This window comes from Eptesicus fuscus, chromosome 6, assembly GCF_027574615.1.
Source record: "Eptesicus fuscus isolate TK198812 chromosome 6, DD_ASM_mEF_20220401, whole genome shotgun sequence".
Classification (NCBI taxonomy): domain Eukaryota; kingdom Metazoa; phylum Chordata; class Mammalia; order Chiroptera; family Vespertilionidae; genus Eptesicus; species Eptesicus fuscus.
In genome coordinates, this window is record NC_072478.1 from 66,748,496 (window position 1) to 66,774,731 (window position 26,236).

Sequence of the window (26,236 nt, forward strand, 5' to 3'; positions counted from 1 at the left end):
TTTAGTCCTCAACTTGATTATAAATATGCAAATAAGAACATAGCCACAATTATAAGGTTGAGAAGAAAATTAGGCAGAGACTTAATTACTCTTGGCTTCTTTTATTTATTTTTTTGGTAGTGAGGGCATTCAAGATATTCATTGGTACTTGTGATTTTAGACATATGCTCAGGCAGAATCAATATTATCTTATTTTGAAACACAACATCTGTTATATTATGTAGTTTTTTTCTTCCCAAGAACAAAAACCCATGACTGTTTGCAGCCTTGAAATACTTTGTATATTTCTTTTTTTTTTTTTTCATTTTGTTTTGCCCTGTAATCTTTGAAGTCTCAAGGTCTTGTTAAGTTTACTGGTATCTGAGATCAAACATGCTTCAAACTCCTCAAGTTTTATGTGATCCAAAGAAGGCCATCAGTCATTCATTTCTATTGTGCTGCCCTTTAATGGCATTTTTAGCTACACAAATTTAGTAGAACCTGAAATTTACAATGACTGTATTTAATGTATTTTACAATGAATTTTCATATGGAATCAAACCTTTCCTAACTAAAGTGGATTATGTCATTTTAAAACGATTTCACATGCAAAAAAGGCACTCATACAACTTTCTGAATAGCAATATCACCCTTTTATACCTTTAGAGTAATTATGAAGCTTGGACTTTGCAATCTCTAACCACTAGATATTTGTGTTTAAATGTATTATACCAAAATTTTCCCACATCACATAACAAGTCATATTCATTTTGTGAACCACAAAATGAATATGACTTGTGTTTTGACTAAAGAAAAGAATCAACTTAAAAGTGGGATGCCTGGCACATGTGCAGAAGATTTTATTGACCCAGCATCAGTTGGCCATGTGTCTTTAGTTGCTTTTCCAATAATTGTAATGGATTTACACTGACTCATCCACACCCTTTCATCCAATTCTCATTTTGGAGGTGATCGCACATGTGCAAGATGGCAGGAATGTAGAGTCCACACGATAGCCACAGAACAAAGAGGTGAAGATACAACAAAAGTCTGCAATGGCTGCTTATACCTTTACTTGTTTTTAATTGCATTTTTAATTTATTCTATTCATGAAATTTTGCATGGAGGAACATTAATCAGTTTGTTAGGTTGTATAATGAAGTTTTAAATGTTCATTAAAAAAAAGACACTCAGCTTCTTTAAAAACTATACATATATCAGAAATGTTATTGAAACTTTCTGAATATCTGACATGAGGTTCTAGTGGAGTAGGCTTTTACTTAATTTGTTAGTGCCCATTTTCTACCTGTTCATAATGTTACACATGATCCCATGAGGGAAGTTACTTCTGTAATTATATTTCCTTGGAAATATGGAAAGAGAGCAGAAATGAGGTGACTTCTGCAATTGTTGTGGTACCTGAGGATAAATAGCAGCTTTGTCCTGGTCTGACAGTGCTGGCTACAAGAGTAATTCACTTCAGTTCTCTGTAACTGTTCACTCTGAGCACACACAGCAGATGTGCTAATTATGATTCACTGCCCCATGCCACCTAACAGGTGAGCTTTCATGGCAGATAATCCAGTGGAACTCAACTGTCCACCTTCAAAAGGGTCCTCTGTGGGCGACATGGACCAGTGCATAACAAGGGATCGCTCATACCCCGCTACTTCTGATGGCAGGAGTTGGGAGAAAAATGAATAAAACCTTACTGTTATCTGGTCACATGTATCACTGTTTATATACCTTTGCAAAAACAGGCAATCACAAAGAAATAAGTAAAAGAAATGTACTGGCATGGACTAAGCATACCTTTATGATATTTTGAAGTAATTTTATTCCAGTATGTTTTCCTGTATATGTTTTAAGTAGTTGTGGTTATTCTTTATTTTTTTATAATATGCTGGAAGCCCAGTGCATGAATTCATGCATGAATGGGGTCTGGCCAGCCCGCCCCAATGGGAGCAGATCGGGGCTGGGACTGTTGGGAGGAGGAGATGGCCGGGAAGTTGGCTGGCTGTCCCACCCCCATCAGGGGCCAACTGGGGGGAGGGGCCATGGGCGATTGGCCGGCAGGCCCCACCCTTGATTTGGGGGGGGATAATTGGGGGTAGGACCAGCCATGGGGTGGGGCTGTGGGTGGTGGGCTGGCCCCACCCTCAAATGGGGTGGGGGGGACTGATCAGGGGTCAGCGGCTGGGGAGGGGCCATGGGTGGTTGGCCAGCTGTCCCTGCCCCTGATTGGGGTGGGTGGGCTGTTCAGGGGTGGGGCTGGCCAAGGGGAGGGCCTGCGGGCCGATCAGGGTGGTTGGACCCTTCGGGGGGGGTGTGGGCGGCAGGGGGAAGGAGCTGCAGGAGGTTGGCCAGCCGGCCCCTCCCCCTATTGGGGTGGGGGGTGATCAGGGGCAGGGTTGGCAGGGGGGAGGGGCTTCGAGGGGGTTGGCCGGCCAGCCACACCCCCTGATCTGGCCAGTTTACTGGCTGCAGTGGGCGTCATAGTGATCGGTTGTCCCAGTTGTTATGGCGTTCCAGTCGCTGGCTTTTTATATTATATAAATTCTTTCTTAGTTTTATAAATTTTAATTTTTAGTGGCTGCATGATATGCCATTGCATGAATATTCTTTTCCTAAAAAATGTCTATTCAGGTCCTTCACCCATTTTTTTAATTGGCTCATTTATTTAATTGGATCAGAACCATTGACATTTTTAAATATGTTTCTTTAATTGATTTCAGAGAGATGAAGGGAAAGGAAGAGAGAGATAGAAACATCAATGATGAGAGAGAATCATTGATAGGCTATCTCCTACATGCCCCCAACTGGGGATTGAGTCTGCAACATGGGCATCTTCCCTGACCGGGAATTGAACTGTGACCTCCTGGTTCATTGGTTGATGCTCAACCACTTACCCACATTCTTGATCAATTTTAACTTTCTTTATTTGGAGAGATTGAGATTAACTTTTCACTTTTTTCTTAGTGTGAATATGGTTTTGACAAGCATTGTTGTGCGGAAATCTGTACATATGTTATACACATAACACTCGCTGATAGACCCAAGTGAATTTACTTAGGTCACATTACAAGAAAATGCTTAAGGCTATTAATAAAAATTGCCAAATGCTTTCCAAAATATTGACTTGACTTCCATTCTCCCAAGCAGTGTATGAAAGTACATATTGGATGACACCAGAGAAACACCTAGTTAAAAGTTTGATGCAGATGGGACCCGGCTGAAGCATAATGTTAGCACATTCTGCTAAAAATAGAAGTCTGAGACATTTTGACATAGAAGCCTTTTAAATACTAGTAGCTAGCCTTGTTGACATGCACATTGAAGTACAGGAATGTGAAGAAAGATAATATTAAGGGTAGTTATGAAGTAGTATAAATGTATTATTAAAAATGTGTCCAAAGTTTTTTTATTCTGGTAACAAAACCCACTATTTCACCTAAGTCCATTGGTTGACTTTTTGCCACTCTCTCACCTCACTCTATCTCAAGAACACGTCACGCATATAGATGTAGAGTATGGCTCATGCATGAGAATGTACCTGGGGAAACATCAGGCTTAGCATTTGGTTTCTTTGAAATTCCTCCTTAGTATATCATTTTGTTTATGTGTGGTGTTTCAACTCTTGTGTATTATAAATTATTTGGACTATAATTTTTAATAAAGAATTAATATAAAGCTCAAGCTTTATATTGGGTGTTATATAAAGCTTAAATCTGCACCAAAAATGTGTACAGTAAGAGACTTCTTACTGCTTGGTCTTCATTTAAAAGTAAGTCTCTATAAATATTTGAGGGCACAAAATTCCTGGCAGAAGTTCAGTTTGGGGAAGATGCCTATTAAATTCTGTTTATAGGTTTTGAAATCAGTCCCTAATGTTAGAGAATCTAACTTCAAAAGCAGTTTTTTCAAAGTGTAACATGATATAATCTGATCTTCTTTCTATCATTTCCACATCTGAACAGATATTGTGAAAAAAATTAATACAAAATATTTATGATTGCATATTTAATTAAATGCTAACAAAGGTATAAAATAATTATCTTCACATCCACATTATTTTTATAGTCAGTCCTTCTTTCTTGTAGTTTTCAGTAATATTTTCTTTCCTTTAAAAAAAGTAAATAAGATAAATAATAAATTTTTAAAATTGTTATATTGCTTTCAAATAAAATGTATATTTATGATAATTTGCTCTCTTATTATTATAGCAAAGCAATAGCATATACGGATGTTAAGAGTAATCAATAAGCTAATTGAAAGGAATTTTATAAGTAATTAAAAAGTAATTTTCTGTATACTTCCTTGTATGTTCTCTGTTGCTCTGTACAGGAAAGAGTAAAAAGATAAATACTATATTTTGTATTGGCTGGGATACTGTTACTTCTGAGTTTCTTTCTAACATTCTACCTTATGAAGAGGGGAAATGTTACAGAAAGTAACATCCCCCTATTGCTGATCATATGCCAGGCTCTGTGCTAAATGTTTTAACATTTTCTCATTTAATCCTAACATTATTCCAAATAAATTGGGTGGTATTATTAAGAAAGAAAAAGTAATTGATAGTAAAATAAATTAGTGTTATTTTTTTCATTTATTTTATAAGTTTGGGTTAGGTAGTTCTTCATTTAGGACAGGGTACTTCCTCTTACTATCAGTTAATACACTACAGGCCATTGTTAGTTTGCTTAGCTGTCAACCCAGTGCCCTGAAAATTCACTTACTTCATTCTTAGGTACTTGCGTGGGATCTGGCATGTTGTATGGACTGCAAGTTCTTAGTAAATCAATAATATCATTGAACTTAGGTCAGTCTCACTAAAGTAGGACTAGTGAAGACCCTATGCTATCAGCCACTTTGACCATCCTGTCATGATTATAAACTTATATGTTAGACAGAGTTGTGGTTTGAATGCTCTGTAGTCCATTTTCTAAGGATGCAGACATTCTTATGCAAACTAGGGACAATTTGATTCATTGAACCTCTGTACAAAATTTTACATAAATTATTTTTAGACGAATTAGTCACTTTATGAGTGAACTATATAAACCAAGTATTGTTTTGGGTTCCTTAACTATTGTCTCCATACCCACTGAGTGTTTTCCCTACACAGACACATTAGTCAGCGATGTAATCGTTTTCAGCACTTTTTTTAACTTGTTTTTATTTTCATACATCTGTATATCACTTTGTTGCATCAATAGTAAATATTACAGCAAAGCCAACCAATAGATATTTGTGTTTTATTTTGAGTGAATTTGAAAAACTTATAAAAATCACTTCTTAGTGTTTGCTGGAAACAAACATATAATTGTCTTAAAGCTGTCTTCCAATAAACAATTCTTTGAGGACATATATTTATGTATAAATCTGTAGTTTTTTCTTATTATTTTTTTAAATAAACGAGGCAGTGTTTCTCCTGAAGAGCTGGAGACAGAGAGTAGAAAGAGTGTGGCCTTTGTTTTGTTTTTCCTGGGAAGAGGGCTTGAAGTAATACTGTCTCGTGATGTTGCCAGTAGTGAGTTATTACTAAATAAAGGATAGTGTAAAATGTGCATGGACCTGAATGCTGGGCCTTTATTAATATAACACTAAACCCTTTCATTTTGTAGGGCTACTGAGCATATAATTCAGACATGAATGATCACAAAGCCTAATTTTTGAGAGGCAAAATAGAATTGCGTATCCCATTTGCTTTGGCGCATCGATTAAAAAGCCAGATGTTAAGAACAGATGTCAATGGGCTATTTTTCATATGCCATGGTTTACAGTTATGAACTCTCCATTTATCACTTCAGATGGGAACAGTTAATTTGACAATGAGTGCTTTGGTTATTAGCCAATTTCAACATGAATCCTTGGTTTTTGAAATTCAATGTACAGATATGTGATAAAAGACCACAATGGAAGCCCTGTTTACTTGATTTTTTGCCTTAGAGTTTATCAACATACATAATGCAATGGAAATGAATGTCCCTCTTATAGTGAATGAGCATAAATCCAGTGTTGGCAAATTAATGATGTAAATGTTATGGCTCAAATACAGAATGTTAATCCAATTGTAAATTCCAAATAACCAAAAGTCAGACCCTTGTATGGGCATAGTGAGTATTGCTTATTTCTTGTATTTTACGGCAACAAACAATGTTCATTAAAACCATTTCTGGCAATGTTTATACTAAATATGTTTTAGGAGTTGGCTTTAAAATTTTGTCCTTCTATGGAATAATTTTCATATGTAGAGAATACTGTATTTCAAATTGTTTATTAGCCAGCCTATAAAATAATATGCAAATTGTCCTCTCAGGAGTTCAACCGGGAGACCAATCGCTCGCTATGACATGCGCTGACCACCATGGGGTGGCGTGGAACATGGCGGGCGACCAGCAACTGTGGCAGGGTGCTGAGGGAGCAAGGGAAGGAGGAGGTGGGGAGGCCAGGAGGTAGGGAACCTGATGGGCCCTGATCACTGGCCAGGCCTAGGGACCCTACGTGTGCACGAATTTCATGCATTGGGCCTCTAGTATTGACATAATAACTATTTCTAAATCAACCATTTACTATATTCTGCTAGGGAATTTAAGTAACAGACAAAATATCAGAATAGTAATATTTTTTAAAGTATATGGATACTATTAGAAGATTAAATATAATTTTTATGTATTATATCTTTACTTTTTCTCATCAATTTTGTAACATAATTATTTTAATGTTATTATTCCCAAGGCTTGCAAAGGATGGAGATGGGACTTAGCATTTGTTGTTTTTTTTAATTTCTATTCTATTTTTCCCCCTACTACAATTCAAAACTAAAAAAACCTTCAACTCAAAACTGAAAAACCACTAAAAAATACACACACAATAGTTATTTTAATCCAGAGTTTGAAAAATGAATTAAGTTCTGTTCTAGGAGATCTGATCAGATTGAAAACAATTTAAGTCCTTTTCAAATCTTTACATAAACTGATGACTTTGATAAGAGCAATAGAAATTGGCTTAAGTGGTTTACCCTTACCAACAGCTGGATTAATAAAAGCTCTGCATTTTCTTGGTAAACACACTGATCCCAGCCCACAGCACAATGAATGCTCAGCATTTCTGCTGCTGCCGCTCTAACTTTATGCTGACGTGACTCAGTAGAGTCTTGTCAAAACTCTTTGTACCTGTTGTATCTCTTGTACCAGCTGTATCTGTGGTATTAATGAAAGGTAATTGAATATTGCAGAAATCAGTGGAAGATAGTGAACAGAAAACTAAGCAGAATGATTTGAAAGATTAAATACAAGTTAGCTGCAATAAAATTGTGTGTCTGAAAATTTATAAGATTGCTGGGGAACGGGGATTAGAAAGTACTAGAAGCCCTTTGCATTCAAATTGCCATGTATTTCTTTCATAAATTCTAGTTTCATTTTTAAAGAAACCCAGACTTGCAATAGTAGATGGTACATTTTGTGTATAATTGATGCAAGAAAAGTGATAAGAAACTGCAAATTGTAGTCCCATTCTTAAATAAATGGCCTTATTCCTATAATGGAGAATGAGCAAGCATTTCTATTTTTTGAGTTAAAATTATTTTAGTTATGACTATATCACTTTTTATGATTTCCAGGTTTAGCTTCCTTTTACAATGATTTTTACCAATGATTGATCTCAAATGTGCCAGATATTAGGGATTCTGTTGTTTTAAATATCTAATGTTAACTCATTAAATATCTGTTGTCTAACCCAGTGTCCAAGACACAGTGATGATTGTTCACAGAGCCCCAGAGCAGGGTATCAGAGGTTTGAGATCCCTCAGGTGAAGTCTGCAAATTGTGGACTCTGAACTGCCCATGGTTGGCAAGGAGGGGGGCAAACTTCCTTCAGTGTGATGGGCAGAGACGGCTTACTATCTCACAGCAAATAGAAATGGTGAGGTTTTTCAGGGATCTGACCTAGACTCCTGGTTCAGAGGAGTTCTCACTGAGCCTTGGGGTTGAGTTTTCTGTTTGTCACAGGAGTGGGAGGGACAGACAATGAGGGAGGTATCCAGTGCATGAATCCATCCTTAGTTCTTTTAAGAAAAATGGATGGATGAGATATGGTGAGGGATGAATGGACTCAGAGTAATTATGGCAATGCAGATTCCAGCTTAAGTCTTAAAAAAATTATATCACTCTCATAAAAACAATTTCTTTAATTTTTTTTCATGCTAAAGGGCTGAAAACCATTAGTTAATAAAAATAAAAAAAAATAAGCAAAAATATTTTCACGCCTTCTCAGTATGAACCTTAATTGCACACAGAGATATTTTATATAAACTTCGGTTAAGTTCCCTAGAACAAAACAATCTTCAATTATACAACAAAAACTACTCTTTTGGTCTTTCTAGCACTTAGATATATTTCAGAGAAATGTTTATTTTTGCACACAGATATTAATGATAATTACTAGGAGGCTGAAAAATTCAGATTATTTTTTTAAATTTAAATTTGGCTCTCTTAAAATTCCATAATTCTATTTTATGATCCAGATAAATATGACCTTGGAAGGGAAAACATCTAACTTAAAATAAAATATAATACCTGTCAGTTCTTGGGTTTTGTTTTTTCATCTGCAGTCCTGCAAAGCACATTCCATTTCCATCCGTAAGTTAATTTCTTGAAGTTGTCTTAAGAATTTTATCTGCATGAAATTTTCAGTCACTACAAAGTAACCGGGAATTTCTCCAAATATATCATGATTAAATTATCAGGACAACTGTTACAAGTTTGGAATTTCAGAATGATTTGGACAAGCAGCCAACATCTTCTTTGTCATAAAATCTGAGTTTACACAGTAACTAGGCACCTTATTGCCTCTTCTGGGCTTTACATTTCTCACTTGGAACAGAAAGAGAAAGATCGTACACATCTGTTCATGGCTAGTGAGGCCATATGGACTCCACCTCCTTTGTTGTCAACTTCCACCCACGTGCCGGTGCACAGATGGGTGGATCTCTCTGTGTCCTAGTGTTCTGTGCAGAGGCACTTGCCCCCTCCCCAGTTTTGGATATTTGATTAGTTGTAAATCGAAGGGAGAGGGAGAAAAAGGAACAACATGCCATCATGATGTTGATATCACTCTCCCCAACTTTTCATTTTTTTAATCCCTACCTGAGAATATGTTTATTGATTTAAAATTTTTTTTTAGATAGAGATGGGGAAACATTGATGGGATGAGTCCTTCATGTGTACTGGCAACCTAGGTATGTACCCTGACCGTGAATCAAACCCATAATCTTTTAGGTATATGGGACAATGCTCCAACCAACCAAATCACCCAGCCAGGCTCCAACTTTTTTTATGATTACGGTATATCTTTCTCCATATGTTTACTTTTAACCTATTTCTACTGACCTATCTTCAAGCTACTGACTCCTTCTTCAGCCATGTCAAGTCTGCCGATGAGCCTTCCCAAAGCATTCTTCATTTCTGTTACAGTGTTTTTGATTTCTAGCATTTTAATGATTCTATCTTAGAGTTTCCATATCTCTACTAACATTACCCATCTGGTCTGTCATATTGTCATCTTTTTTCCATTAGAGACTTTAGCACATTCATCATAGTGATTTTAGATTATTTGTATGATTTGAACAGCTGTATCATTCTCTGAGTCTATTTCTAATGATTGCTTTGTCTCTTTAGTCTGTCTTTGTAATTGCTTTTTAGTATTTCTCTCAACTTTTTGTTGAAAGCCTGATATGTTTTGTTGGGATAATAAGAACTGAGGTAAATAGATGGTTCGTATGGAGTTTTATGTTAATCGGGTTAGGGGTTAAATTGTGTTTAATGTTTGCTGTAGTTATAGGTGCTAGAGGGGTTGAATGTCTCTAGTGTTTTTTGTCTCTCCTCTTCACTCTGGGCTTTCCGAAGCATTCCTCATCAGTGTGACTGAAGCTCCTTCATCTCCAATCCACTGTTTTCATACTGGACCTTTGTGTGTGGTGGTAAATTTTGGGGAAAAGAGGCATTTTATAATCTTTCTACTATATATCAGTCCTTAAGTATGCCTGTGTCTCAGAACCATGAATTTGACAAGTGTTTCTCCAGTGGGATAGTTTTTCCTGCCTGACCCCCATACACCCTTTTCTGACTTCAGAATTTACCATCTATTTCTTTGAAGCCTCACCCCCTCTCTGTCAATTATGTTTTCCTCATTTTTTCCCCCTTAGTTGAAACAGGAAGCCTAGAAACAGCTAGAGTGGGAGGGTTGGTCTTTCTCTACCTGGGAGAAGGCTTCAGACAAGTTTTCTTCTTGGAGAGTATGCCTTTGTTATGAAGAATGTTCTGGGCCTGTTCTGATGATTATTCTTCTCTTATTTCCACCACAGCCAGAGGGTTCCTTCTCAGATATTCACCTGGCGGGTTTACTGGAGGAAAAGCCAACAACACTGTGGAGGTCCCCTAAGCCTAGAGTCCCTAGGAGTTTTTCACTCTCAAGCTAGTCTGTGCTTGGTCTCCAGAAATTCATCAAAATTACCAGTAAAGTGTTCCTACTAGTTCATGGCTTTGCTGGTTTTCCAGTCCTGGTTTTCCAGTCAAGCTTGGCTGTGTCTCTCTTGGTAAGCCTATCCCTTCAGACTCCAGGGTGGCAGTTTGCCCAACAACTTCATTTATCTGATGACTCCAAGAAGTCACTATCAGTTTACCCAGCTTTTTGTTGTTGTTGTATGGACAACAGTGATGATTTCTAAACTCCTTATAAATTGGAGCTAAATCCTGTACTCCCTCCTCTTTTTAAGATCAGAAAAAGTTTAAGACTGAGGAAGTTTACAACTTTATATAATTTATAAATAATACATGAATGTCTTCCCTGTCTCAGGATATTTGCATCAGGTTTCTGTTCTGCACCTAATTCTCCTCACCATTCACTTTTTATTCTCAGGTTTCCTCTTAAATGTTACTTCCTAAGAGATGCAGGCAAGATGTGGGATGCTTTGGGCCTAGACTCTGTGTCAGTACCCATGTGTTTGGAACTTAGCTCCTTCACTTCTGAGAGGCTGGGCTTTATTTAGCAAATCACTCATCCACTCTCTGTCTTAGTTCCTTCATTTGTGAAATAGAGATTAAGGTAGATCCTTATCAAATGTATTATTTAATGTTAGGCACTTAGAATAGTGTGCAGCACACAATTAATTGCTCTATGGGGTTATCTATAATAATAAAAGTGTAATATGCTAATTAGACCGGACATCAGAATGACCTTCGGGACGTCCTTCCTGACAACCTGCCAGATGAAGCCAAAGCTGGCAAGGCTGAGACAGCTGCCACAGCTGTGAGGGCCAAGCCCCTTGCATGAATTTTGTGCATCGGGCCTCTAGTATGTAATATGAAATAAATATTAAAATAACAATGAGAGTAACTTATCATATGTATCTATTAATTACTTTATTTAAAGTTTTCACTTTACATAATCAGCAAATAACACCTTGATTTTGTTAAGTCTGTAACAGTTAAGAGGGCCATGATATTGATATCTATCACTATACTTCTTATTCTTATTTTCACAATCCTGTGAGATAGGTTGGGCAGATGTTGCCTTTCTCATTTTACAGAGACTTCATTGTCTTACCAAAATCCTACTAATTAGTAGCTGAGTTAGAACTTAAATCTATGTCTCAACTCTAAATGTAGTGATTGCTTTGTATCTTTACTGCCTCAGCAGATGTTAATGAACTCTTCGTCATATCTGTGTTGTAGTCTAACTGATATTCCATTTCTTTGAGAGAGAATAGTGAACATGAAAATTAAAAATCTCTTTTCTTTTTGTCTGCTAACATTACACTCTCAATACAAAGCTGTGATTTAATTTTTTTTTCCTGCTGAAATGCACCTTAAAAATCTCAGTATTCACAAAATGATGGCAATTACATGGAAGATGCAAGTCTAACCTGCATTTCTGTTCATAGTACTTAAAATAAGGATGAATATTTTGAAGGAAACTGAGTTACTGTATGGCTTTCCCAATTCTCAGCTCATTTTAAATTTATATATGCTATACAGAATCACTGAAGAGTTCTAAAGTATTGCAATAAAGTTAATGCATAGCTGAGGTACACTGTAATTACAGTTTATTTCCCAGGCTTATGTTACTGTCAACAATTTATAATAGTCTACATTTTATAACTGTTCTTATTACCAAGTGCTTTGCCATGTTTATTGCCATCAATCTACAAATTAGCACCCAGCTATTTTAGACTTCCAACTTGACAAAGGAAGTACTTATTACATGGAATGGGGAACAGGTTGTTAAGTTACAGAAGGACCTATGATCCATTTATTTTAGTTTTCATAAACTTGTTCATGAGTCTATTTTTATAATTTAAACTGCTTTCTATGCTTTTAGCACAGGACACTGTGCTACTGTTCACGTTACTAACTGACTCGGATAGGCCATTCAATTTTGTGCTACCAGGAGACCTTATTCCTCATCCAGGGGAGCAGGAAAACTGAACAAAATTACAAGCCAAGAAGAAATTAGGGTGCATATGTTGTCTTCATTCTTTCAAATTGGTCACACTTCTATTACCCTTGAAAGGAGTTGACAAATTTGTAGTGTATCCTCCAAATGTCAGACTTAACTAAGAATGATTTATATCTTTTGGGTTTTCCAGTAAGGCATTCTATAATCCACTTCAATATTTTTGGCCTATACATCACACCTAAATACAAAGCTGGGAAAAGAGGGATTTATAGTATTAACTAGAGGCCTGGTGCATGAAATTCGTGCACGGGTGTGTGTGTGTGTCACTAAGCCCAGCCTGCACCCTCTCCAATCTGGGACCACTCAAGGGATGTCTGACTGCCTGTTTAGGCCCAATCCCACCAATATCGGGCCTAAATGGGCAGTAGGACATCCCTTTCACAATCCAGGACTACTGGCTCCCAACCGCTCACCTGCCTGCCTGCCTGATTGCCCCTAACCACTTCTGCCTGCCAGACTGATCAACCCCTAATCACTCCCCTGCCAGCCTTATTGAAGCCTAACTGCTCCCCTGCTCGCCCGATTGCCCCTAACTTCCCTCTCCTCCTGGCCTGGTCGCCCCCAACTGCCCTCCCTTGCAGGCCTGGTTGCCCCTAACTGTCCTCCCCTTTAGGCCTGGTCATCCCTAACTGACCTCCCCTGCAGGCCTGGTCCCTCCCAACTGCCCTCCTCTGCAGGCCTGGTCTCCCCCAACTGCCCTTCCCTGCCGGCCTGGTCATCCCTAACTGCCTTCCCCTGCTGGCCTGATCACCCACAACTGCCCTCCCCTGCTGGCCATCTTGTGGTGGCCATCTTGTGTCCACATGGGGGCGGCCATCTTTGACCACATGGGGGTGGCCATTTTTAACCACATTATGGCGGCCATCTTGTGTGTTGGAGTGATGGTCAATTTGCATATCACCTCTTTATTATATAGGATTATTATATAGGATAATGAGAATGCTTAGTTGCACTGTGAGCTCTTCTGAAGGACACACACTCTGTTTCCCAGTTGCATGATATGCACCCATTTTATTTCACAGAAAACAAATAGAGATGTTCAGAGCCCAGTAAACAGGCAAATTAATCTGTTGCTCAGGTTTGCTGGGTCAGGGACCACAGTTCCATATTACTGGACAAGTGTTTATTTTTGTGTGTGTGTGTGTGTGTTTTGTTTTTATTTGACCTGACAAAATACTTCCTTATATTTCCACTTATAATGACAATTTTTAAGAGAAAAAAAATTCTTATAAGATCTGGTGTTTTTCCCCAATTAATTCTTGAGAAGCGTTTTTAATTATCTGAAGGATGGATGCATTTTCATCCTAATATATATAAAGAGCTAGGTGGCATCACGACTGAACGGGCGACCGGTCACCATGAAGTGCATGGAGCACCTCTTGGTCTCCCCTCTCCCCCAGCCCCCGAGCCACTTACCATGAGGGGGGGGATGGCGGCAGGGTGGGACTGGGGACTGTTGAGCGGCGGTGGCAGACTGCTTTGTGGGGTGGCCGTGAGCTTAGAGGAGCAGTCACCCACGTGACAGCAGGTTTTGCAAAGCAGTCACGGGGCGGAGGAGTTTCGCAGAGCAGTTTCGGGTTGGGGAGCCTCGTGGAGCAGTGGCAGGGTGGGGGGAGCCTTGCAGAGCAGTCAAGGAGCCGAGAGCGTGGCGGAGTGTCCCGGGGCGGGGAGCTTCACGTAGTGTCACAGGGCAGCAGTGGCCATGCAACAGAGGCCAGGCTAGGCCTAGGGACTCTAACCGTGCACGATTTCATGCCCGCTGGGCCTCTAGTAGCTCATGAACGAGCAGATTTCAGAATGAGTTCCCCAGGTTGTAGGGTCTTTGAGAAGCATCCCCCCTGCAGGCAGGGGGCAGGGAGAGCATTGTGGAGGGTGGAAACGAGTGGCAGACTCATGAGTTTTCTACTCCCACCTCAACCTGGGTAGGGGTTCTTTATAATATTTATTGTGTCATTAGAAAAACAAGAACTCTGTTGCTAAAATAGCAACACTAGGAAGCACCCCAGTTCCTTCCCAGGTGATATTTGTGCAACAATGTTTTTAAAAGAACTGATATTGGAGTGTACTGCTAGGAAGCAGCATTAACAATAAGTGTGATGATTGAATTACACCTTTTAATAGAGAATAAAAACTGAAGGGGGCTCGGGAGGGAAGTCCCAAGACAAAGGAAGTGCCGCACCGCCTCAGTCGACGCCCCTTCGTCCTCCTCGCTCGCGGGGCTGAGGCCGCCCTAGGACTTTGAATATGTTGGGGATCGCCCTCAGAAGACTCGCCCAGAAGAGGAAAGCTTGGAGGAAAGACCACCCATTTGGTTTTGTAGCTGTCCCAACAAAAACCCCCCAGGTCACGATGAACCTCACGAACTGGGAGTGTGCCATTTCAGGGAAAAAAGGGACCCCTTGGGAAGGAGGCTTGTTTAAACTACGCATGCTCTTCAAAGATGACTATCCATCCTCACCTCCGAAATGCAAGTTTGAACCACCATTATTTCACCTGACTGTGTACCCTTCGGGCACGGTGTGCTTGTCTATCCTCGTGGAAGACAAGGACTGGAGGCCAGCCATCACAATTAAGCAGATCTTATTAGGAATACAGGAACTTCTAAATGAACCAAATATTCAGGATCCAGCTCAAGCAGAGGCCTACACAATTTACTGCCAATACAGAGTGGAATATAAGAAAATGGTTCGAGCCCAAGCCAAGAAGTTTGCACCCTCATAAGCGGTAACCTGGGGCAACATCAAAAGGAAGGGATTGGTTTGGCAAGAACTTGTTTACATTTGCAGATCTAGCGTTGCTCTATACAATTACTAGTCACATAGGGGAGGTGGGTGGGCACCATTTTCCATTTCCACCACTGGTACACAGTTCTCCACTTGCTGAATTGCCCAGTTTTTCATACAGGGTCTCTTCCTTCAGTCTTTTGTATTTTGATTGTTATGTAAAACTTTTTTTTAAATTTTAATATTGATGTCAGTATTCCAACTGCTGTAAAATGATAAACTTTTATATGTCTACTAGAGGCCTGGTGTACAAAATTCATGCATGGGGGGGTCCCCTCAGCCCAGCCTGTACCCTCTCCAATCCGGGACCCCTTGGGGGATGTCTGACTGTGGGTTTAGGCCTGATCCTGGGGATCGGGCCTAAACCGGCAGTCAGACATCCCTCTCACAATCCTGGACCGCCAGCTCCTAACAGCTCACATGCCTGCCTGCCTGGTCACCCCTTACTACCCCTCCTGCTGGCCTGGTCACCCCCAACTACCCTCCCCCCCCGCTGGCCTGGTTGCCCCTAACTCTCCCCCCCCACCCCCCGCCAGCCTTGTCGCCTCTCATGGTCCCCCTGACAGCCTGGTTGCCCCACGCAGCCTGGTTGTAGGCAGCCATCTTGTGAGGGCATGAGGGTCAATTTGCATATTACCTCTTTATTATATAGGATGAGTCCCTGAGGAGCTAGTTCCCTTTGTTCGTGGGTGTAGGCATGCTTCCCTTGTCAGAGCTACACTACCCTCCAGCTGGCTGTATGAAAAGGAAATCGGACTGTCCCCTTCCCTTGGCCTCTGTCCTTCTCTCCGCAGAACCTGGGTTGTGTTACTATGAGCCTCAGATCCAAAGTCAGCCAGCCTCTTCTTTTCATATCACTTCCTTTGTGTTTATATGTCATTTGGTCTGTGTTGCTGTTTAGAGTAAATAAACTGTTTATATAGAGGTTTTTGTTGCATTATTGTCATTAAAAGTATGAGGAGGCAGCCTCACGGGTGTCTCCCCACCCCCCTTCCACAGCTCCAGGCCCCGCAGTGCACCGTCTTCGGCCACAGCAGGTCTCGCTGCCTGTTCCTGGGTCCTACGTGGCACCTGTCCTGGTCCTTTGTAAATAGTACTGTGTGCAGAGATGATGTGTGTTGGGGGTTTCTGTCTACCCCACTTGGGCCTTTGGGCTATAGAGCGCTAGAGTTCAGATCTGGTCAAGTTGGAATTGGTGTCGAGACTCTTCTAAAGCGTGCTCTGCCTGAGCCATCAGGAGATGCCTAAACCCAGGCCAGGGTGGCTGAGCCATGGCATGTAGCCTCCTCACATCCGGCACTGCCCTTGGGCCTCTGCATGTAGCATCCTGGCCCTCCACGCTCACCGCATTAGTCCCCACCCCTGGGTGCAGGTAGTCTGGGCACCGGGACTCCCCTGGCGAGCAGCTCCGAGGGCCACTGGCGCATATTCTTTCTTTTCCTGAAATGCTCTGAACCTGGTAGCCCAGGGAGTCTGCTCTCCTCAAAGCACCCTGGAACATGAGCCCACAACGGATCTTCCAGGAGTCCAGAGTCCTGGCTCACTGGGGAAGTACGTACATGGAGACAGGAAGTGACAGAAGGGGACCTGGCCTCTGGGTCCCAGTGAGCACAGAGCTGACCAGTACAGAGGTCCAGAACTGGCCCTGTATCAACCAGCCTCGCCCTCCTACCCGAGGACCCTTGTCAGAACCAGGCTGCCTGTGGCTCTGGCATGCAGACTGAGGTGGGGATGGTCCCCAAAGGGGTGAGGAACATAAGGAGAGCTGGTCAGCCAGGAAGGGGTGCCTCTGTTCACCCTAAGAAAGGTGGCCCCCTCAGCCGACAGCATGGCCCGAGGGCCCAGTGCCTTGTTCACTTGCTTAGCTGGACGTCTGTTGGGTTTCTGAGCTCTCGGTTTGATGTTCATGATTATTTCTAATGCAGAGGGTCTTATGCGGGGGGTGCAGTGGGTCATATGTGTGTAGCCCCTCCCAGAATGTCTTATTTTGTAATGACCGAATTATATTTAGGAATAGTCACACATGTATATGGTTAATATAAATGCAATATATTTTCTAGTTAAAGCATTCTAAAGTAATCAATGTTTCTAGCACATTGTCGTGACTTTGGCTAATGAAATGCCCTTTTGTGCCACAGTTCTTGGCTTAACAAAGATGTGAATTTTGTAATAGAAAAACTATGAAATGTGATCATTCTGTTTCTACTGTAAGGGAAGAGAGTGTGTTCCCAACATGAGGCACCTAATTAGTGAGGAATTGTGGGCAATAGATTAACCACTGTATCTAAGAATCCTCTAATTAAAACATTTACACACACACACACACACACACACACACACACACACACAACAATAACAACAACAAACAAACAAAAAAACAAAACAAAAGAAACTGAAGACAATGATAAGGCTGATAATTCTAAAAAAGATTATTTCATGCATTGGAAGCATGTGAGGATGTAAGGCATTAAAATTCCTATTCTTCAAAGTAGTCTGTGAACATCCTCTTGGTCACTCTTTTTCCCATTGCTGACCAAGAGGTACAGACAACCTAGACAGCCAGTCACCCATAACTGTCCCCTCAATAGCTGAAAGACTATTCGCCTCCAAATACCCAGAAGGAAGTACCAGATTTTCTTCTTAAATTATTGGCACTTAGAGCAACCACTTAATCACAATAAGATGAAGTAAAGAAATCCCAAAATATAATTTTAGTTCAATATTTGTGAATTCCTACAGGAATTGTTACTTGCTGGTAGATGAACTGTGTTGCAGAAGTAAAGATAGGGAATCTGCAAAAATCCAACATGGACAGTTTTCCTTTGCTTTTCTTTTTACCCCCAAAATCCTGTGTCATATTTCCACCTTTAACCTTAAACTTCATTTGACTGTGAGGCCTGCCAAATTCACATCAAGGCAGCAGCCTATAGATACAAAGGGAAGTATAAATTATTATCATTAATAATCCGTCCTGTTCTTCCCCCACCTCATTTAAACTAATGGACCATATGTTGTCATTTTCTTTCAACTATATCCAAGAACATTTCAGAACAAAAGAGGAGAAGAGGTTGTAAAATATCAAGTGACCACAACCTTACATTTATTCTCCAATTAAGACAAGAAGAGTAATGATAACTGTGATACTTTTCATCTGACTCCACGGAAATATTTCTTGATTATAAATAGAGTAATCAAATTTGTGTTATTTAAGGTTACAAAGGAGAAAACTACTTTTGAAAATGTTTCAAGGATTTCTAAAATGTAAAGGTGCTATAAGGGGCAACCATCAACAAAACTGTTACCGTCTTTTCTTTGTAGCATACTTAAGGCTGATTTTTTTTCATGACTCCAATTAATTGGCCACGTTTTCATTTGTCTGTGAAAATTTCAGAATTTTTATATCCGCTGCAAAGGCATATATGGCATCGGATGAGAAGCAAATGCTGTCCAGGCCGCAGGGGAGATAAAAGCAAAAGAGTCACGGCAGTTGTTTGTAGATGGTTTTCAGGAAGCCTCAAGTACCAGAAACTGAGATGTAGCTTATGGTGAGGTGGAAGGGAGCCTGGTACAGGGTTTTTGAATGTGTCAGTTTATATGTCTGGAGGACTGGGGGAAACCAAATTGTCTCCTGAGGAAGCATTCAGTAAACATAAAGGGAAAGAGGACTGAGGGACAAAATTACGGTTCAGAAAACTACGCAAGGATAAGTGGACAGAGGTGGTTCTCAGGAGCTAGGGTGGTGACTCGGTCTGCATGGTCCTAGGTTAGCAACTCAGCACAACAGCTCTTTCACAAAGGATGTCCAGAGTCTGTAGGTGTTAGTCTCAGTGGAAAGGGGGATCCCCGGCCTCTGACAATGCTGTGAGGTGACGCTGAGGCACAGTCATCAGTTCTCTCAACCTTGGACTTTGGAGGGTTTGTATGTGAGCTGAGTATCTGCAGAGTGATTGGGGTTAAAGATAAAGGAACACTTCCCCCACCTCCCCCCCAATTATTATTATGATCCAGGGCAATACAGGGTATGAAAGCATTTTACATTTTTTTCTCATTGTATTTCTAATGAAATTATAAACTTGAAAATTACAACAAATTATATATTTGACTTAACTCATACTTGATGAATCATGTTTCACTGACTTGATTTTTTTTGGTAACTAAGTTTCCAATGTTCTACATTCAATGATATAATTAAGTAATAAAGAACATTTTTTATTTTAAGCAATCATTTCATTTTACATGGCAAATTTCCTTTAATTAGCCTACATAATAAAAAGCTAATATGTAAATTATCCCCTTGGGAGTTTGACTGACAGGGAGTTTGACTGCTCGCTATGATGTGTGCTGACCACCAGGGGGTGGTGTGGAATGAAGGAAGGCCCCGGCCAGCAGCCAGAAGGCCCTGATCGGCCCTGATTGCCAGCCAGGCGTAGGGACTCTACCCATGCACAAATTTCGTGCACTGGGCCTCTAGTATTTTAGAAAAGGATGAGTTATAAGATCTGAACAATTTCCTTCCATCTTTTAAAGTGTTACAGAAGTTGGATAGAATATAGGGATACACAGGTGTCTCAACTAACAATATGACTGGTTTTTATTATCTGGGAGTTAAACATTCTTTGTAAATAATTGTATTTCCATAACTATCACTTTCTGGGAGAAGAGTTGAGTATTCTGACATATTTCTCCTGAAATCTATAGGGTAGTCTCTCCCACAGGCCTTCTGTGCATCAACCCTTGCATTGCTGCCCCAGTTCAGTTGCTACTTCCATCTTAATGTCTGCTGCTGCTCTGTTTACTACCTTGATTTCTAACACAGCCAGAATGACTGAGTGAGAGTTAATAAAATGAAGGCTATTAGCTTTAAATGAAACAGATAGCTAATTTTATTGTAAGAGAAGTTATAATCTCTAATGTAGATATGATCATTATATACATTTATGAGATATACTATGCTACAGAAAAAATATATAAATGCAAAACCAGAGTGAAAATGACTTGTTTATTCTTGGAGAAATATCTCTATCTATCTATCTATCTATCTATCTATCTATCTATCTATCTATCTATCTAACTATCATCTATCTATCTATCATCTATCTATACTATGTATGTGTGTGTAAAACTATACATGTAACATTGTATACATATGTTTATGCTACATATAATTCTGTATAATAAAGTGGTAATATGCAAATTGACCATCACTCCAACACACAAGATGGCTGACCCCATGTGAACACAAGATGAGCACCACAAGATGGCCTGCAGGGGAGGGCAGTTGGGGGTGACCAGGCCTGCAGGGGAGGGCAGTTGGGGGAGACCAGGCCTGCAGGGGAGGGCAGTTAGGGGTGACCAGGCTGCCAGGGGAGGGCAGTTAGGGGCAATCAGGCTGGCATGGGAGGGTAGTTAGGGGTGACCAGGCTGGCAGCGGAGCAGTTAGGTGTTGATCAGGCTGGCAGGGGAATAGTTAGGGGGTGATCAGGCTGGCAGGCAGAAAGCAGTTAAAAGCAATCAGGCAGGGAGGCAGGCAAGCAGTTGGGAGCCAGCATTCCTGGATTGTGAGAGGGATCCCAGATTGGAGAGGGTGCATGCAGGCTGGGCTGAGGGACACACCAGCCCCACCCCCCCAGCATGAATTTCATGCACCAGGCCTCTAGTATATGATATATTATAAAATATTTAAAATATCCTGTATAATAAAGAGCCAACATGCTAATTAAACCAGACAGCAGAACGACCTTCCAGAATGACCAGTGGGCAGGGCCACAGGGCAGCTGGGGCCTCGAGGGCCGAGGCAGCTGGGCCTGCGATGGCTGAGCCCCTTGCATAAATTTCATGTATCAGGCCTCTGGTATAATATAGTTTTATACATAAACGTTTTATTTAGGTAAAACATAAAGACCAAAAATGCACAAATCCGTGTGTTCAGAATGATAACATTTTCTTAGAGTGCACTGTGATGTCCACATCTGCTTAAGAAACAGAATATTTCCAAGTTCTCAGAATTCTCCCTGGAGTTCCCTTCTGGGTGCCATGCAGCCCTAATTGTACACACCCTCCTGATTTAAAAATATATATATTTTTATTGATTTCAGAGAGGAAGGGAGAGAGAGAGATAGAAACATCAATGAAGAGAAAGAATCATTGATTAGCTGCCTTATACACACCCCCAACTGGGAATCCAGCCTGCAACCAGGGCATGTGCCCTGACCAGGAATTGAACCATGACCTCCTGGTTCATAGGTCGATGATCAACCACTGAGCCACACTGGTTGGGTGCACATCTTACTGATTTTTAACCCTACATAGTAGCTTTGCCAAAAGCAGCTATTTATTTAACTACATTTACTTATTATGATAAGGAGCTCTATCTTTAGTAATAAAATAAATTCATCATCAGTTAAAGCCTATAAGATTCTGTAAGTAGGTAACGAATAAGCAAGAAGTAGTACATGAAAATTGGAAGCAGTACTCAATATGCTACATATTCTTCACATAGAACGTCAGATATGAGAACCTGGACTCTTTACCTCATTTGAAGCTTTATCCTTGACCTACATTGGTCACTGGGAGTTGGAAATAAGGAATGCAAATGCTTAACTCCAGATTGAGAAGATGGTCTTAAGGGGAACTGTGGAATCTGAATTATAGCCGCAATGGTTGAAATCCCTTTTGTCTGGCTTTGGCCTTTGTAAACACAATATTCACCTTCACTTTCTCCCAAGGCACATGAATAGCCCTGTATAGGAATTGGTAAATGAGCCATGGAGAATAAGGACGGAATCAAACTGAGTGAAATAATTTCAGAGGCTGGGAACTCTTAATCGGCATGTAAACAAGAAGGGGTTTGTTGTGTGTGAACACGCCACGGAGGGGCACGAACTCTTATCTCTTCATGCAGACTGCATTGGGGGCCATTCATGTTTCATCTGAAACAGTCTCCGATGCTTCAGTTCAATTTGAAATTGTGCTCAGCCATTATTTTATTATATTTAGCTTAGAATAAAAGAAAAGTTTTGAAATAACATCCTTTTTCGAATTGGTGGTTTGCATAAGACATTTCATATCATTTTTCAAAGTATCTCTACAGAATTTGAATATGTAGCTAAGAGTTAGAGGGATTGCTTGTGATGCATTTTATTTGTGCCAGAGGTAAAATATAAAATAATCAAACAAACAAAAAAGTAGTGGAATCAGCCTAAAAGTCTGTAACATGTATTCGTTTGGTTACCAGTCTGGGTTTTCCCTTTGTTTTCCTGATCCCTGATCCATTGTCAATATATCCTTGTTGTTTTTGTTGTTGTTGTTGTTAGAAAAATAAGTGGAAATAGGCTTTTGATCTTTGCCTATAAAGTCTCACTTTCTAGGATTATTTTTCATTCCCCACTATCATTTTCCTAGACTTTTCAGTGCTTGGACCAAAAGTGATGCTTAGGGTACTGTTGTTTTATTTATGGTTGAGAGACAAGAATTTTAATTGCATGTGCTATTATAAGAATAACAGTTTTAGAATAAGTAAAAGACACAAATAAAAATCTGATATGTCTAAGATTAAAATGTTTACAATTGCATTTTAACAATTTGTGTATTAATCAATATATGTTTTTGGGGAAAACCCACTATTTTTTATTAAAAAGTTTATTTTTTCTACAATAAACTGAACACATAAGAAATCCTAAGAGAGAGAGAGTACTACTTTAAATGCCCTGTCAATGAAAAGTTATATATTCTTTCATAACAAAATAATATATATTCTGTAGTGATTTTAAATATGATGGAATTTAGCCTCAATTGCAGACATTTGACAAAATTAAGATTAATGCTCACTTCAGTTTTTATTATCCCCACTCTGCCTTGGACTTTTCAAAATGCCAAGAAAGAAGCAGAAAAAAAAAACCCTATTCAAATAATTTCAGTTAGTCAAATCAATTGTATAAAACCAATGAACACTATATCATATTTGTGAGTCAATATAAATAGAATAAAACAAAATGAAGTGATCCTTTCAATGGATTACTAATTTTGATTTTAACATCTTCCAATCAGAGTTTATAACCTGGACACCACAAAACATTTGTGAAGAGGATTCTAAAGGAATAGGAGCATGACTTTCATTCTGTTTGGGGTGTAATTTCTTCTTTAGATGTCAATCCATCCCAGTGAATTATAGTCACAACTCAGGAAGACACGTAAAAGGCAACTTTACAGCTTCTAGCTGGGAAAAAAATGCCTCCATGGAATTTGGTAATTTATTTCCACCCAGAAAAAGGAATACCACGAACATATCTAAGCTTCTCATGTTCTTTGTTTTTTTCATCAAAAACTATTTCCCCAAAACTAATTATGATCGGAACATGAATTATAAAACCCACACTGCTTTAGAAAATTATGTGCTATAGATGTATCAGTAGGATAGTCTTAACAAAAAAGATCAATTAGTACAGATAAAATTAGGAACTAGGAAGATATTCCCGTTATCTCTTCTTTTAGAAGAGGGATGGGCAAGCCACAGTCTTAGGGACAAATCTGGTCTGATTTTTGCAAATAAGGTTTTGTTGGAAGACAGCCACCCCTATTCATTTGTGTATTTACTAAGGCTGCTTTCATGCTCCAACCATAGCAGAGTGAAGGAGCTGCGATAAAAACCATATGGCCCACCACGCCTAAAGCATTCACTAGACTATCTGGCCCTTCGGAGAAAGAGTTTCTGAACTCCTGTTTTAGAGAATAAATCTCTCACCACATCTTTGATTACATGAATCATGCTTAAGCACTGTGACTGATCAATTTTTTTACTTCTTTATTTGATATCTAGATCTAAATAAACCTTTAATAATAATAAAAATAATAACTGTCTACATTTATTTATCATATAACTTGCGCCAGATAATGTATTAAAATGGTTATTGTTTTAAGCTGCTTCAGTTTGTGGCAATTTGTTTCACAGCAATATAAAACTACTGGAGTTGTTATTCCTATTTTGTTGATAAAGAACCAGAAGCAGCAAGAGATCAGGTAATTTTCCTAAAGAGTCACAAGTGAGGAAGTGACAGGTCCTGCGCTATAAATACCTCCTACCAGATCTACCTTACTCTGAACTTCGGGGAGATTTTTGTTGTTTCTTGAGAAAACGTCTTCCCGGGTAATTTCCTGTTCCATAATGTGGATCTGTATTTCGAAGGGACCAGTCTTATTTTCACCCATGACACAGGATCACTGAAACAGGTTAAAATGTCAAGTGCTTTGGAGAAGGAAATGTTGGGATGTATTTCAGCTTCTTTTCATGTGGAAGATGGATCAACATGCCATATTTCCTGTTAGAAGAAGCATCATTTGAAAAACATAGTCCATGGCCTCCTTACAATGAGATAATTTCCTTGGAACAGTTGGTTGGCGGCAGCAATGTTGGGAGGAGTAGGGATGATACCAGGACTGAGTGGAGTGCCCGGGAAGTAGGAACCCCACCATGATGCTGTGCTTTATGTTCTTCTTGCCACCATCACTCTTGAGAAAGTTTTTCATTTTCTCATTGACCAAGAGATGTCAGTTTTCTAGGCTTTAGCCTTTTTGTTTCCCCAAGATTATATAAAAGTTTACCCTAGCTTTAATTCAAAAGTAAAAAATTATCACTAGTTGGATAGTTTGCAACAGCAGCAGTAGTCATAGGTTGAACTTGCCCAAAATGCTGCTACTCGTTGTTTTGGTAATTCAGGTATTTTTTAAAAAAATATATATTATTTTTATTGATTTCAGAGAGGAAGAGAGAGGGGGAGAGAGATAGAAACATCAATGAAGAGAGCAAATCATTGATTGTCTGCCTCCCACATGCCACACACGGGATCGAGCCCGCAAACTGGGCATGTGCCCTTGACCGGAATTGAACCCGGGACCCTTCAGTCTGCAGGCTGACATTCTATCCACTGAGCCAAATCGACTAGGGCTAATTCAGGTATTTTGAAACCTATAGGCATTATTAAAATTATTAAATCCTTCATTAAAATATTAGGTGGCTCTGTAACCATACGTAAGTTTAGGAATATTTCAAGTTTAAAGGGTAATAAAGCATTAAAATTTAAATTGCTTCTTTTACATTTGCCTCTATTTTGCTTTATAACAGAGGCTATAAAGAAGTGTTGAGCTGTAGAATGAAAGGAGCAGAGAATAACACAACCATCTAGAAAAACTAGTGTCCTAAAATAATGTAAAAAACAGAATATCAGATTCTACTAGGCATACGGCAGTGAGCAAAAGCCACGAACCCTGTCCGCACGGGGCTAATATTCTGGTACATACAGGAAAAACCCTGCTTAGAATCCTAACTTTATTTTTGCCAATGCAGGAATCATATTAGGGATTTAGAATTAATGACCAGGAACTTTGGCATTTTCTCAGAGTAACAATCTCATTACCTAACACCCATACACGATGGCTTATAAATATATGAGAAAATGTCTCAAATAAAACAGCCACCTCTTTAAGCTTTAAGAAAAGCTTAAGACAAATGATAGGACGTAATTTATTAGGATGAGTAAATTTTCAAGCTGCCCCACCTCCTAAGTGGAATTTTTTTGGAGGCTTCAGTCTTCTACTTTAAAACTACTTTGCTTCCTTTTAACCTCTAAGTCTCTTTGTTATAACATACCACAGACACAGCCTTCATATACTAGTATGTATATGTCTATGTAAAGAATTTATTTGAAAATATTTTAAAATTCTAAATATTCTCAGAAACTTTCAGTTCTACCCTATTATTATTGGTTTCATATAAGTACCGAAGATACTAAGGCCTGATTTCCCCTAAGCCCTTTGGCTCTATCTGGGTCTCCCCCACCCCAGCTTGTTACACTGTTGTTTATCATAGCTTTTGTTTATATTTGTCTTTCCAATTCTTCAGCGCTTTTGAAATCCTCCATAATCAGACAATGCAAATTCCTTCAGCTAGCAAACAAACAAAGCCT

At 39.6% G+C, this 26,236-nt stretch overlaps 1 protein-coding gene across 1 annotated transcript; it reads left to right on the forward strand.

The window, feature by feature from the left end:
* The first annotated feature begins 14,724 nt into the window (after positions 1-14,724).
* Positions 14,725-15,216, forward strand: LOC103287656 (SUMO-conjugating enzyme UBC9-like). Its single transcript, XM_054716981.1, has one exon. It carries the CDS (start codon positions 14,740-14,742, stop codon positions 15,214-15,216), a length of 477 nt encoding a protein of 158 aa, XP_054572956.1. The 5' UTR covers positions 14,725-14,739.
* The last annotated feature ends 11,020 nt before the right edge of the window (positions 15,217-26,236 follow it).

Coding starts and splice junctions, on each gene's coding strand:
- LOC103287656 (XM_054716981.1), top strand. CDS start 14,740: ATGTTGGGGATCGCCCTCAGAAGACTCGCCCAGAAGAGGAAAGCTTGG.